Source organism: Thunnus maccoyii, chromosome 14, assembly GCF_910596095.1.
Source record: "Thunnus maccoyii chromosome 14, fThuMac1.1, whole genome shotgun sequence".
NCBI classification, from domain to species: Eukaryota; Metazoa; Chordata; class Actinopteri; order Scombriformes; family Scombridae; genus Thunnus; species Thunnus maccoyii.
Genome location: NC_056546.1, coordinates 28,820,102 through 28,835,399, shown reverse-complemented (window position 1 = coordinate 28,835,399; position 15,298 = coordinate 28,820,102). Strand labels below are relative to the sequence as shown.

General features: G+C 40.1%; 1 protein-coding gene across 7 annotated transcripts in view; it reads left to right on the top strand.

The window, feature by feature from the left end:
* birc6 (baculoviral IAP repeat containing 6) overlaps positions 1-15,298 on the top strand; it is a 125,895-nt gene that overhangs the window by 98,958 nt on the left and 11,639 nt on the right. For all 7 annotated transcript variants that reach the window (XM_042432631.1, XM_042432636.1, XM_042432637.1 and 4 more), the window contains exons 68-71: positions 1,792-2,009; positions 5,470-5,631; positions 7,838-7,915; positions 10,066-10,254. In XM_042432631.1, the coding sequence (XP_042288565.1) occupies positions 1,792-2,009; positions 5,470-5,631; positions 7,838-7,915; positions 10,066-10,254 (647 nt within the window). The remainder of the gene's footprint in view (positions 1-1,791; positions 2,010-5,469; positions 5,632-7,837; positions 7,916-10,065; positions 10,255-15,298) is intronic.

Here is a 15,298-nt window from a genome sequence, read left to right as displayed (position 1 = left end):
TTCAGCCATGTCACGACTAATTACACTGGTTTTGCTGTGCTGCAATTGATTTTGTAAGCAGCTTGATGTCTGAAGTAATTACAAGTGACTTGACTGTAAACAGTGTCGTTTCAGTGTGCAGACAGCATAGAAATATGCAGCAAAGTGAGACTCACTCAAACGAGATTCTTTATTGTATCACTGTATTCACAGTACAGTGAATACAGTATGTCAGAGGCAGCGAGCTCCAGTTGGATGTGAGTGAATAGTTGGTTGTTCACTTTGGACTGAAGTTGTATTCATGATTTGACTGGTCTCAAGTAATGCAAGTAAAATCATACTACAAGTGCAATTAAGCTTGTAAAAAGTTTTAAGAAAAAAAATGGATGGATGGATTTTTTTTAAGCTTATTATTTTTAAGCCAAAAGCTGAATAAATTACATTTGTAGTGTGATTTTACTAGCATTACTAGAGACCAGCCAGACAAGAGAATACCAAAGGAAATTCTTGGCTTTAAAGGTAGAGTCAGTCATTCTGGAGAAAGATTGTTGATTTTTGAACTAAACAACCAAACAAATACACCCCTCCCTTCATGCTCTGTCAGAAGCCCCGCCCTCCAAATAAATTCATGGACTTGTTTTGCCATGGCAACAACCAAAAGAGAAATATAGCGGAATCCAGAGCGATGCGTCAGCTGTAGAGTCACTTCTCTACAGTCACTTAATCACGAGCGGGGGAAAAAAAAACGTGTCTCATGTGAGCACAACAGTCCATCCACACTCTCCGGCTCTCTACAGCCTCCCCGCTTCTCACTCCACCTGCGTTCAGCGTCTCAGTCCACAGAAGCAGCCGTCTGTCAGCTGCAGCTCCTGGAGAGCTGAGAAGACAGCAGCCGAACAAACTGCCTTCACCAGTCTGACTGACAGCAGAAATTTACTGAACCAAAATAGCTTGCCTGTCGACTCCACGGGAAAAAATCAACAGTGTTTGTATTTATTGATTCATTGATATGGTTAATAAGTAGAAAACACGTATACAGCAGGATATTTGTATGATTTAAACAGCTGCCTGCTCAGATTATGCTTCATTAAACGTGAAAGAAATAGACTCAGAGTGTAAAAACAGAAGGGGGGGGGGGTCTCCACGAGACGGTCTCAGATTCAGTGTGGATTGACATTTAATAAAATGGAAGCGTATCTGTTCCATGAGAAAACATTTCCTATGTGAATTGGCCACAGCCCCTCTCTCTCCAGTTCACCAGCCCTCCCCCATCATTCAATGAGTGCTGGAGACGGGAGACTGTCATGTCACACAGACAGCTGCTCTGATGACTTCCCCCTGTCCTGTGCACGAGTATGAACGCCCCCTCTTGATTGGTTGGAATAGTGTTGTGTGACTCACTTTGGTTGTTCCCCATTTACAGAGCCAGCGCTATTATGAACACCAGATTTTTTTTTCAGTGCGCATACAGAATGGACAGCTAGGACGTGAGGAGATATTCACTGACCAATCACTGACTCTACCTTTTTTAAAGTTTATTACACAAGTATGACTGACTATGTTTTGAGAAAGAGGTAGCAGAACTGACTGGCTAACATTATAGTGCTAGCTTTTCTTTAAAACCAGTCAGTACTTTCTGACTTTTCACTGAATTGTCTTGAAGTCCAATATGAGAAATGAATGCACTTTAAGTTAGTATTTTGAGTGCTTACAGGCAGTAATGAGAGGTATAAAAATATGGACGGATATGGCCATGGGTACATTCTTGTGTACAACACTGAACTTTGTCACTCTGGTCTCCTCTCTGTCAAGACACCTTTGAAATGGTCTCAGAGGACGAGGACGGGAAATTGATGTTCAAGGTCAACTACCACTACATGTCTCAGGTGAAGAACGCCAGCGATACGAACAGTGCAGCCAGATCACGCCGCCTCGCCCAGGAGGCCGTCACCCTGTCCACCTCTCTGCCCCTGTCATCCTCTTCCAGTGTATTTGTCCGCTGTGATGAGGAGAGACTGGATATCATGAAGGTAAAGTACCACTTGAACTTTTTCTCAAGCATGTTAGACCTGTCACCACAATATAAACTCTTAATATAAAACCAAACAAGTCAAGCATTTATAATTGGCTTTGACTGTTTGGTTTGTGTGGGAATGTACCCTGTGATTAATAGAAACCTCAAGTTTGAGAAGACTGAATTAGCACTTGTGTCTACCGTAAGGATGTTATGTACTGTGTTGCTGCGTCCGGTGTTTCTACCATGCGACTTGTCATCGACAGCTCTTACTCATTCCCCCAGTGACATTTAATAAATGGCTCTCACCCCACAAGTTGATTAATGGCAAAGTCTCCTTTGCTAAATGTCAAAATCCTCATCTGCTCAGTTTTGGCGAAAAAACACTAAATAAAGGCAGTAGCATACAAGTCAGAATCAAAATAGAAACACACAAACACATCACTGTATACAGACATCAATTAATAACTGCATTTTGCATTTCATTAGTTTTTCAGAGATTGATGGGTGCACAATAATATTACTGTAACATAGGAAAGAATGGAAATATACTGTATATAAGGAAAAAACATCAGGCAGCTAAGGGAATACTGCATTACTGTTTGATTGGTCATAAAATGCAGACATCCTTTAACAAAATTTGGACATCTACAAATAACGCATTTTGCAGTATCAACATAGATCTTAATGGTATTCATTTTACCACACAGAAGAACAATCATTATTTATTTTAGACCAGCTGTGATCGCAAAGTGTACAAATAGAGATATCTTTACAATTTCATCCAACAGCCTTATCACAGCAGTTTTATAATACAAACCTACCAAAGTGAACTTTTTCCCAAGAAAGCGTGACCTAAGGAGCAGTATCAGCAGAAAGGGACAGTGGCTGGTGAGGTGGAAATCTCATGATCTGTGAGGGGTCAGTAGATCCTAGCACCTCACCCCTGCAGCCTGACATTAGTACCCAAACAGCCCATTGCATTTATACAGTGGCACAGTTGGTTTCATTTTTAAAAGGCTCCCACACCAGATTTACCCAGCTTTGTTGGGAAGCGCAATAAAAAAGTATTGAGTCTGAATGTTAATGTCAAAATAAACTTAATGCATGAGCAGCGCTCAACGCTCTAAAGAAATCTTGCAAGTGTTGCTGAATCGCCTCAGCGTTACAAACCCTGCTAACACTATTCAAGACCAATGTGGTGGTTCAGACAAGGGATGTTTGCTTTTCTCTGAAAGAAAAACACATTCATACTTTATCCTAGAATGTATCTTATACATACTTGCAGTTTTCAGCTTCTCGCCAGTCTTCATGAGTCCCCATCCTTTAGCTCGATTTGCACACCGTCCAGTCGCACAGTACCATCAGCCAGTCAGTTGTTGTCTCACCTCTGCAAGGTGTCCCCATGACATTATGATGAGCTTTTTTGCTCACCATGCATAGCAGGAATATCACATCTAATCAGATCCAGATCATCCAAGTTTAAGAAATCTAGACATTCTAAGTCAAAGGCAACAAGACTTGATTTAGATTTCTTGAAGATGTTTCATCTATCATTCGAAAAGCTTCTTCTGTTCTGACTGACTGGTGGTGAGTCCCAGATGTATTATGGGGTCACTCACAGAGAGTCTTTAGGCCACATGGCTGGCATGTTCATTAGTCATTAGAATCACATGAGTTTGAGAAGGAATGCCAGGACGTCTGCAACCCCCTAGTTCTTTTGAATGAGGCCAGTCCATCAGAGCAGTGGGAAGCAGTGTTCACATGCTTGTTCTTGGTCTGAACGCCTGCTAAATTGGTAAGTGGTGTCATATGTCCCCTCTTCTTTTGAGTGATGGTTATTCCATCTTGACATAGATGGATAGATGGCATCCTTCACTCCTCTTTAAATCACCTGTCTTCTCTGCCCAGTATGTGTACATTGCTGTCCTCAAAGTGTCCCTTGTTCTTTAGATGTTGGCAGACTGCTGAGTCTTGACCTCAGGAGTCGGCCCACCTCTTTTGCACATGTTCAGTGGTTGTTTTGTCTGAAGAAGTGAAGAAGCTTTTTGGATGAGCGCCAGAATGTCTTCAAGAAATCTACAGCAAATCCAGTTACCTTTTAACTTGCCCTTTCAGATGTCAATGAAAGTGTTCATCGGTTGTGGCCAGACTTGCAATAAAAGGGTTGAGAGCCTGCTGCCACTTTCAACTTCCAAAATCGGTGCTTCTCCTGGTCAATAGATGAAACATTGCAACTGTTTTCCACAGACAGTTGTCAAGTGGGCTCACGTACCAGCCTAGACCTGGTACAGAGGTGCACATTAGTTGGCAGTTCTTAGTTAATCCTCCCTGGTGCACAGGCCCAGTCACAATCAGCCACAAATTGGCCTGGGCTGTGGACCAGGCAGCCATTTTATAGTAATGCATCAGTACTGTAGTCCTACATTTCTTTTTGCACCTTCTAAAGGAACTTTGTATTTACACACTGTATATTCAGTGAACTCCGACATTGTTGCTCAGCCTGGCTAACTACCTAAAGCCCTAGAAGTCTGGCAGTGTTGGCAGCGCTCAGTCACACTCCATCCAGCTCTGTCTTCCACTCAAGGAAGCCCTAAGTTTCACTCAAAGGGACACATCCATCCCTCGTTAAGGCTGAATGTTGTGTAAAGTCATCCATGCAGAATAGTTCTGCTATAGTCATAGACATTTAATGTGGCTGTAACTGGCTAAGACCCTGATGCTCCAGAAGAGGGTTCTTTTGGCAAGAGAGCAGGAGGAATATGGAGAAAATAAGCAAGGGACAGTGGAGGACTCTGTCTAAAAGGTGTGATATATATTTATACATACTGAAAGTCTCTGCATTCATACAGAATGCAGAGTCAGCTGCTTTGGAATTTTCTACCTTTTCAAAGCCGGAAACTACCAAAGTTTCATTTAACATAATAACCATGTTTGCTTCTTGTAGTTCACCAGGTTTGATTCCACAATAGTACGGCTTTTTGTAGCCAGTTCTTCAATATTAAATCCTTGAAGCTTATCCTGTAATTATGGTTGGGGGTTTCCATTGACAGTGTCTGTAATTAGAGGTATTGGTGATTTAGATTAGTTGTTTATGTTTACATATATATTCATGTCCTTATAACTGTTTTTAAGTGCCTGTGTTTCTTTGATTAATGAGCTAATCTTATTTAGTGAGGGAATAAATTGGATTTTGCATCAAATGCCATGAGTGCTGTAGATAGAACTGGTCTTTCTTTCTGCTAATTTCACCCTTAGCCTTGTTGTTGATTACATTGTTGTGACTGTGGAAAAGCCTGTAAAAGAGTCGTCACGATTTCTCTGTTAATATTGTGCTGTATGCCCTTTGTTTAATCCATATTTACTGTTATCAGTACGTCCACCTTTCTTTAATTAACCCTCTTTCAGTGTGTGATTAATAGCTACCCTCTTTCGGGCTGTTGGTATAATACCCTTTCCCCTCTTTGTGTTTACAGGTTCTCATCACGGGCCCAGCTGACACCCCATATGCCAATGGCTGCTTCGAGTTTGATGTGTATTTTCCCCAAGATTATCCCAACTCACCTCCGCTGGTCAACCTAGAGACCACTGGTGGACACAGTGTGCGCTTTAACCCTAACCTCTACAATGACGGCAAAGTGAGTTGAAAAATTCTGTTAATGTTAGTCTTCAATCAAGTGAATGTGATGGAAGATTTTATCTTTTATAATACTGTGTTTTTAAAAAGTTGTGCCATTTTTTTATCATTTGTCATAGTCATGAGAATACATACATACTGTTAAAGTCAGCCTGACTCACTCTTTTTAGTGATAGCAGTATCTCTGTATGGAAGTCTACAGCTGCAAATATTAAAATGATTTCATTTTGGCAGTATTTGAATGTGTTAAAATTAATATTAATATTTCTTTTAAATTCTTAATGTCAAACTAAAATTGCCATTTTCCATTTGTGTGTGCAGTACGTTTATAAAATTTCAAAATTTTAAATCTATTTTTACTTAAAAACACTGAAATAAAAATAGAATTTAAAATAAAAATAAAATTTAATTTAAATTTTGGCATCAATAAATAATTGTCAGTGTACCCCTTAGGCATAACACTGCCATAATTATAATCAAAACTGAATGTGAACTGAACAACCTAACCTAGAAAATACAATTGCAAAGTGGACCTTTGAATTTAAATGATGCCAGGATTTGAGCTGACATCTAAAGAAAATTTAATGTAAATTGACGTTATTCTGATCATTTTCATAATGGTCTGATTCCTCCATCTGATTGGCTGAAATACTGTTATCAGAGGACACTATTCCACTGTTCTGGTTTCTGTCAAAGCCTGCCTTCTGGCTTGTATTAGCAAATTTAATCTTGTCACACATCATGCTCACACAAATAGAAAATGAAATTTCAATTTGATTAGATTATTTAATTTAATATTAGCCACTATAAACTTCCATATGTCTGCTTCATAATGATGGCATTTAACAAAGGCAGGCTAACATATTCTGAAAATAATAGCACGGCTATATGCCTAGCTAAGACATGTAGTGAATATAAAGGAAGTATAAATCAAACAGAAAAAACAAAAAAAAACTCAGCGTTGAGAGGTTTGACTTGCAGTCTAACTCAAACATCAGAGACTGTCTAGTGAGTAGAATAACCCGCCTGGTTGTCCATCAAGCATCCAAGATGGTGTTGGAGTGTCAAATTAATCTAGTGTATCTGAAGACCTTCCCGGGTCTGTCAGATGTCCAGTTTTTATTTAAACTTGACATTTGGAAGTGGACATCCCTCGAGGCTTCCTCCAGACATGTTCGAATATGTATCGCTCTTCCACTGTGGCCCTGGCTTCCTTCCATTGAGGAGTTGGGGTCAAGGTCCCATAGCTCACCCCATCTGCTGCACTTCATTAGGCAGCCACCGACGGTCCACATGAATTTCCATAATGGGCCTAGACAGCTGCTATAAGAAATACCTGGGGTTTCCCACTTCAATAGTACAGCTAGCTGCCATTCAGCACACTGATGAGGGATGAATGGATGGTTAAAAGGAGGAAAGAGAATTGTAAGCCATGCAACAGGCTGTAATTGCATCAGTGCTGTGATCTGAAGTAGCTGCAAAGTTTTAAACAGGCCAATCAATGCTGGGAACAGTTCAGATTAGTAAACATGGGTAGCAAGCACACATTAGGGAGTATTCATTAAAGTTAAATAGGAGCAAACAGATTTTGTTTAGCTTATTTACATTTTTTTAGTAATTGCTTAATTTCAAAGCTTGCCATCAAATTTATTTATTGTTTATTTGTATAGGGACAAATATATAGCATGAACTTATGCCACATACCACAGCATTTATAGCCTAAGCTAGTTTGCAATGCCCGTCCCTAGATGGGCCTTTAACCAGGAAATTGATGAAGCCATCCTGCAATCTTCAATTCTTAGAGGCTCATTGTCATTCATTCAAAAAACAATTTACATTTAACTTTGAATGGCTACAATCAACTTGTTATCCATTTTGTACATGCCATGACGCATGATGTATGAGAATGTTTTACAACTTGCTGAGCTGTAGCCAATGTCTCCCTAGTTGCTCGCCTCTGCGGTAAATTAATGGATTTCGACTGAAATAATGTTGCTGACAGTCAGAATGCACCGTTAGGAAAGCTGGTCATATAGGCAACACCTAAAGATAAAGTGGCCGAAGGTATTTTGCTTTGAATGTCCTAGCAACCAGTGTAATGGCTGTGTTAAGCTCAATGTGTGGGGTGTATTCCATTTTACTGAGATTGATTTCTTATGTTTTTTTTCTTTCTGTGTGTGCAATAATGTTATGTATCTCCTACTCAGGTATGTTTAAGTATCCTCAACACATGGCACGGGAGACCAGAGGAGAAATGGAACCCACAGACCTCAAGCTTTTTACAGGTGAGGTGGAGATCCATCATGACAGAGTAACCTGTCTAAATGGATCAGCAGGGTTGTTGTCTGAGTCTTTGTGTCACAGGCTATAGTTTATGACTGCCCTGTCATTACACTGCCAGGGGCTCTGTATTAATGGGCTTTGGTGTTTCGACAGCTGACATGAAGGATCCTTTTTAAAGTCAAGTTATTATTTAGCTCTGGTGACAGTGTGTGGGTGTTAATCAAGCCAAACACAAACCAGTATCATTTGAACCTCCAGGGAATGCCTGCTTACACACATCACTCATCTTGAAGTCAGAATCAGTTGGCTTAGATTGCACATTTGGCTCAGATGCCATCTGTTTTAGCCTTGATTTAGTGGACAGTTTTCACTTTTTATTCTGTAAATCCTCAGTTTGTGGTCTTGTCCTTGATGAAAAGACAGAAACATCTTCCTGACATGTTGAATTAAATGTAACCAACCTAAATACAACTCAAAGTCTTCAAAAAAACCTCTTGTTGTCAAATGATTGAGGTTTATGGGCCTGCAAAATTCCCAAAGGAAAGAATAAAATGTAACTGCAGTAAGAGTTACAAAAAAGAAGATGGCCAGGATTCCTCTGCCAGTACTACCATGGAGGTATTTTTGACAAAATTAAAGCTAAAACAAGAATTGTAATGCCTGAAGAGAGGATCAAGATGAAACTCAAATACAGGCCACAGACAAAGCTGAAACCAAGCTGTTGAAAATTCAGATTGACCTGGATTCTGAACTATAGGAATTAGGGGACCACTCCAGATGAGAATATGTCAAATCCATCTCACACCATGAATGTTTTTGAGGAGAGACTGTTCAAAAGTGAGCATCCTATCTGTACAATTCATTGTATCTTGTCCTCTCTAAGATAACAGGCTTTTTTGCCCCGCCTCCTAGTGTGGCCATTCAGAGCAGATATAAATGAGATTAGAATAGTTTCTTACAGATATTTGTGATATGACACCAGAAGCAGGATGGAGCAAATATTTCCGCCTGCTGCATGAGCTGCATTTCTCCTGCTGAGTTATTGTAGAGCTACAGTGTTGAATAATAACTTAATGGTTTCAAATGTAATTTATGGGTAAGTGAATATGTTTGTTATCCAAGCATTTTAAAAAGAGAGTTTATTTATTGGTGTTTTCACTGCCTAAAGCCTTGAGGGTTTCCGCTTAAAGTGTGTTCAACAGATAACCTACAGCATTAAGGGACAATAGCACATCCAAAGTGGTGAACAGGCTCATGGATAAACAGCACATGTTGACACACATTATTTGGTTGTTTGCCACGCATACACCAGCATTCATTTTCCATATATATTGATTCATCAACAAGCGAGCCAGAGCCCTTGGAAATGGATCCTCCTTCCTTTTTTATAATTCCCTCATTTGCAGGGTTGGAGAGTGCATTGAGATGTCTCCATTGATTATCATTCCAGTTAGCATGCTGCGGATCAATAATGGAAAATAAAGGGGGTTGGTGAATAGGAGACAGGGGAGTGGGCTGGGATCAACCGGTCATCAACTAGGGTGAATATCAGTTCTGAAATCTGGCAACCCAGTTTAAGACGGACAGATGGCATCAGTTGAAGGTCATTGGTATCCACTTGAGCATTTTCAAGTGCATATCATCTAGCTCCTGTGTGGATAGGGCTAGCAGGCAGGCCTCCAAGCCAACGATTGTCATTGTTGGTAATGTAGTGACTTGGAATGGACAGAGTGATGCAGGAGGACGCCCTCAGTCTCCTTGAGACAGGCCAAGGCATTAATCGAGCTGTTAATAAAGATATATTGAAGGATATATCTTTATGAGGCCAAAATATTCCCTGCTTTTGTCAGACTCTCTCCTAAGTGTCCACCACTGCCAAGATCATTTTGGAAGCTTTGGAGATTGAGGACAGTGAGGGGATGTCTGAGTAATTTACCAATAGATCAGGATTAGACCTACATGTGTTTCCTAACTGGTTGGACACATGAATGTGTTTTTCATCCAGTCTCTCCTGGATACCAGACCATGCGACCCTTTATATCATTTATGTACTTTCACAATGGAATTTTCTATTTGGACCACAGTGGAAATCCTGTATATTTTGATCACATAATTCTCCCTGCCTCTCCTTTCATTTTTCAATCTGCTGTAGGTGCTAGTGTCGGTGCAGTCCCTCATCCTGGTGGCTGAGCCCTACTTCAATGAGCCAGGTTATGAACGCTCCCGTGGAACTCCCAGTGGCACCCAGAGCTCACGGGAATATGATGGCAACATCCGGCAGGCCACCGTCAAATGGGCCATGCTGGAACAGATGCGCAACCCCTCACCATGCTTCAAAGAGGTAGGACTCTGACTGTATCATGAATACTCAGATACTCATTCAGACCTTTCAGATGTTTGTGTGAATTAAAGTGCTACCATTGTAAGAAAAAACAATTCAGCTCAACTCATTGAGGCCCAAGCCTGGCACAGGCCTAATAACTAACAGAACCCTTGACTTTAACCTGACTTGGAGCTAATCTCCAAGAAGTAGTTAAATCCTCCAAGAACAGAACCTCTAGAATCTGACAAGGAAACAGGAAACTCAAAAGCTCTCCCATCCATTTTTTATCTTTATATTTTCCATGAATTCTTAGACTTTATTCCTTTTTTTAATCAACAATGACCACACTAAACGTTTAAGAAAGCAAAAAGAAACAAAGTAGATAAGGTAGATCAGAACAAGATAAGCAATCAAACATACTCTAGCAAATACTCAGAAGCTGCTGAAAAGTAGCTATAATCCTAAAAAAACTAGCAAGTTTGGCTAATTCTTTGGAGTTTTTTTGAGTGTACAGACTCATTTATCAGTATTGTTTAATTGTTCCTCCCATCGTCAAAACTAGGACAAACTAATACAAAATAATACCTGTCATCTTGATCTGCTTTCACAGATGACTGCACCTAAGACAGATTTATTTTGTACACAGGGCTATGAAAATATAGATTATTCAACAACAAAGTCTGTCTCAAACAACCTATAATTATTACACTGAGTGTTAATGTAAACCTCATCATGTCAATCTTGAAGATCCATATCCTCGAGTCTGAGTCCATCACAACATAAACAGAACATCCCATTCATCAAGACTGTTTATAACTGTAGATCTTCAATATGACTGATACTCACTGTCAGCCAAATACCACTCTTTAAATGTACCCAAAAATTCAAATGACACATACTGTATGTTTAAGATGAAGCACAACAAGGAGAAAGTTATCAGTATGTATACAATGTATCATTGTCATTTTATTACTAAACGGAATGGTTAATGGTAACATTTCATGTTTGATAATGGTGTAATCATTTAGGGATCACCACCAGAACCAAATCTACAGTACACATGCAAAAATGACTTGAACCCATCTTGAATATGTCAATACCTGTAACCCTGGTGTTCACTTCCACTCTCAATACAAAGTTACATTGGAATACAGAATCATCCCCATAATATATTAGCCACATACCTCTGCCCTTCTTGACATATTTCCACCTATTTCAGTCCAGAAACCAAAACAGGGAAAAAAAAAGCCTCCTCTCCTCCCTGAGGGCTGTTTGGGCACGCTCTCTGATAATAAATTCCCCTCTTATTAATTCCTTGGTAGATGACATCGTCTGGAGGTTGGCCTATCCCTCCTCCCCCACCTCTCTTCCTCACAGGTTTTTTGATTTCCTGAGATCCTTTAAATGGTCCGTGGTGAGACGGATAGTGCCGGGGAAGATAACAATCTTTCAACCTGCTCATCCAGAGCAGACTCATTCAGAAATGTCAAGAAAGAGGAACGGAGGAACAGGAGCGCTTTGGAGAGGAAAATGAGAGAGGGGGAGGGGGTGAACAGAGGGAGAGATAGAAAAGTGATCCAATCACCTTGTCAGGATTACATGAGAAAAACAGAACGTAGAAAACATGAAAATAGTGTGATGTCATGCAAAGGTTTCCAAAGGGTCATTTGGAAGCTTGGCTTTGGGTTTGCAGCTCTGGAGATACTTAAGCCATCACTTTGTGCTGATCAACCTGAAGAAAATATCTAATTGCAATAACTTTCTATGAATTAATCTCCAGGCCTGTACTGGTGGTGTATCTGTAATTAAACAAAATAGACCTTTACCAAGCATAATAACAAACATGTTTTTACATGTAAAAAATCTGAAAATGTTTCTTGTTGATCCTTCCCTGTGTGCTTTTTTCAAACCAGTAAATTAAAGAAATGTTAACTCAACTAACTTTCTGTAGGGGGAAAATTACCAATCAAGTTAACATTTTGTACATTAATGATGTAACTATTTAACATCAATCATTTATCTTTTCAATTCAAGAGTGTATTGTCGTCCACTTATAGTGATAAACTGCTTGTAAGTGTAATAAGACTGTTGACAGCTCTGCACTTTAGCTGGTTGAGCTAAGTAGACAAACTTTTTCACAACCCAGAATACAGAAGGTATAGATTAATATCCCTTAAGGTGAAAGGCTCAAACTAACTGTCAGGCTGGACAAATACCAAGCTAACTGCTAACTAACTTGTGATAAAACTAGTTAGATCAATAATGTAGAGATAGATTCGCCACTCTGTAGGTGGTTTTGAACAGAAAAACCACACAGTCCACTGGCTTGGCTGAGCTTAAATGTTACATTCATGGGCATACAGAAAGCTTAACCAGACAACAGCCAAGGGTTTGATTTTGTAGTTTGGTGAGCTCAATGAATGAATGTAAATTAGCTGCAGCTGTTCTTGCGACAGTTGCTGTTATTGCAAAGCCGATGGTCACCTACTAAACTTTTATTAAAATCTCTTACTTATTAAAACATTGATATTAATGTAAGTCATAACTAAAATTGGGACTCTTGTGACTTGAAAATTGCACTCTTTCAAATTGCCATTTCAATATAAAACAATTGATTGTTCAGTCCAAATAGGGCTACATTATATATTGTTTCAGCATGGACATTGTGATGTGTGCATGTGCTGTAGTCACATTGCAGGACGTGCAATGTCAAGTAAGGCAAATTAACTCAAACACATTTATGCTACAACTTTTTTAGCTGCTTGATACAAAAGGAAAACTTGCCAGGTTCTCATTTTCCATGACTAATCTACAAGAAAAGTTCAGCTGATATTACATAATTTAAGTATGACTTAGTTTGATCAGTTCCCAATGTGCTCTGATGAAGGGGTACTTACTTACTGCCCTTTATGCCTAATGGCATGTTGGGCAGCAACAAAGGATCTCCACTCTTTTCTGTTTAGGGTGAACTTTTGGATGGTACATCAGGTCTGCTTCAGGGCTTTTCAGCTCTCTACTGTTCGCCAGGTTTCTTTGGGTCTTCCTCTCTTACGCCTTCCTTCAGGTGTCCAGTGTAGCTAATTCTTGTGACGGCATCCTGTTCTCCTTGTCTTTCTCTCTTCCCTTCACCAGAGCACATAGTGAACTGATCGCTGTGCATGCAGACTCTGTGTATCACCTGCCTGTAAACATGCATCCTACTGTCACAGATAATGTCACCTGGATGCTAGAGGCAGGTGTTTAGTTACACAAGGCAGCTTTTGAGTGCCTGTGTTCCCGTTATCAGCAGCACCTCGTCGCAGTGCTGGTTAAAAGTTAAAAAGTTTAGTCATGGGGCTGGTCCGTGCGCTAATGTAAGAAATGCTTAACACACACAGAACTTGCAGTATCCAGCATATAGATAAATCTTGTTTGTTTAGTTTAGTTTGAGAGTTTCACCATCCTCAGCCGTACCAGGAGGCCTGTTTATCTTCCATCACACAGATTAAGCACAACTGTGACACACAAGTCCATTTGTAAAGTTTATTACGAAACGTGTTGTTTTTCCCAAATACCTCTCCACCTGTCCATGCCTGTATCAGAGTCGCATACGTAAAACTGAAAGTGGAGGAATCCAAGCTGATTTCTGGAGGGGTGGCAGAGGGCTGAGCCAAGTGTGGTAGAAGTAGGAGGGGGGTTGTTTTGTTAGGAGAGGATAGGCTTTTAAAGTACCCAAATGATGAACATTATGGTTGATGAGTTAATTGTATATCTGTACATGAATAACACTGCATGTATCTGGTGAAATTTCCTGTATTTTTTCATACTGGAATATATATTGTAGGAAAAGAAAGATATCGCAATTTCAGTTTTTGGCCAGACCAGCCATGTAACTGCAGTTGTCCATGAGTGATTGAGTGCCTGACTGAGTGATGAAGTTACACTATTGGCACTATTGGTAGGCTGACCGAGTGTTTCCCCGTTGGCAGTTGCTATTTCAAAATGAATCGGCACAAGATAATGGAAGCAGAGGACAGCAGAGTGACTGTGTTTCCTGCTCTGACGCTCTCAGCTCCGGTGTGAAATGCAGCACAGTTTGCTAAACTCCTGTTTAAACAGACACGTACCAGCAAGCTGTCTCCTCCTCTACCATCCAGTGTGATCGACTCTCCAGCTGACAGCACTGTCAGCAGCCGGCAGCAGAGACGCCTAACAGTGCGCTTGGATTTTTATAACTGAACTAATACCAGTACGCAAGCTTTTTATTTCTGTGACATTTTCACATCACAAACGATGAACAGCAGCATTAAAACAGGAGTCTTGCAGGTAAAACATGAGACTCATGTAGCTGTTATATCAGTTTAGTGTGGGGCGGCTGCTCTGCAGATGCGCTTGATTTGACTGTAACTGTGGTAACTGGGCAGAGATAAGCCTCCTGAATTTGCACCCAAAATGCTGTCAAAACTTTCATTTACATTTTCCACTGCAGCCTCCATGATCATTGACTGGGAAAGAGACAGAAAAAAAGTGCATAGAGGCATGAGGGAGAGCGTACAGTTAAAGCACTCCAAATAACCATCACTCTGACAAAACACTCAATGCAGAGTGAACGAGTGACATCCGCAGAGTGAAACAGATGAAAGAACAAGGGGAGTTAACAGATAATTAGAATTAAAATAAGTTTTCAAATCAAACATCCCAAGATATGAGTAGAAAGTATTGTTCAACTGCATTTACAACCTTTATTTTTTTTCTTAAGCGTAACTTAAACATGTGATGCTACTTCAGTACACTTTACCAGCAAATATTACTGGGACCACTACTGAAAATTGCAGATGAACATTTAATATCTGGGTATTCACATTATAGACACCACCACTGACTATCCCTGTAACAAACTAGCCACAATGTCACACATTGACCATACACAGCCAGTCCAGCCGTTTACTAGGTTTTGACCTGGTCTTGTTTCCAATATCATGTAGCCCTAAATCCGAATGTGGGATAAATTGCATGACATAGATTACATACCACATAATACCAGGTGAAAGTCGTGCAGGGCCCCACTTTTGTAAAATATCAG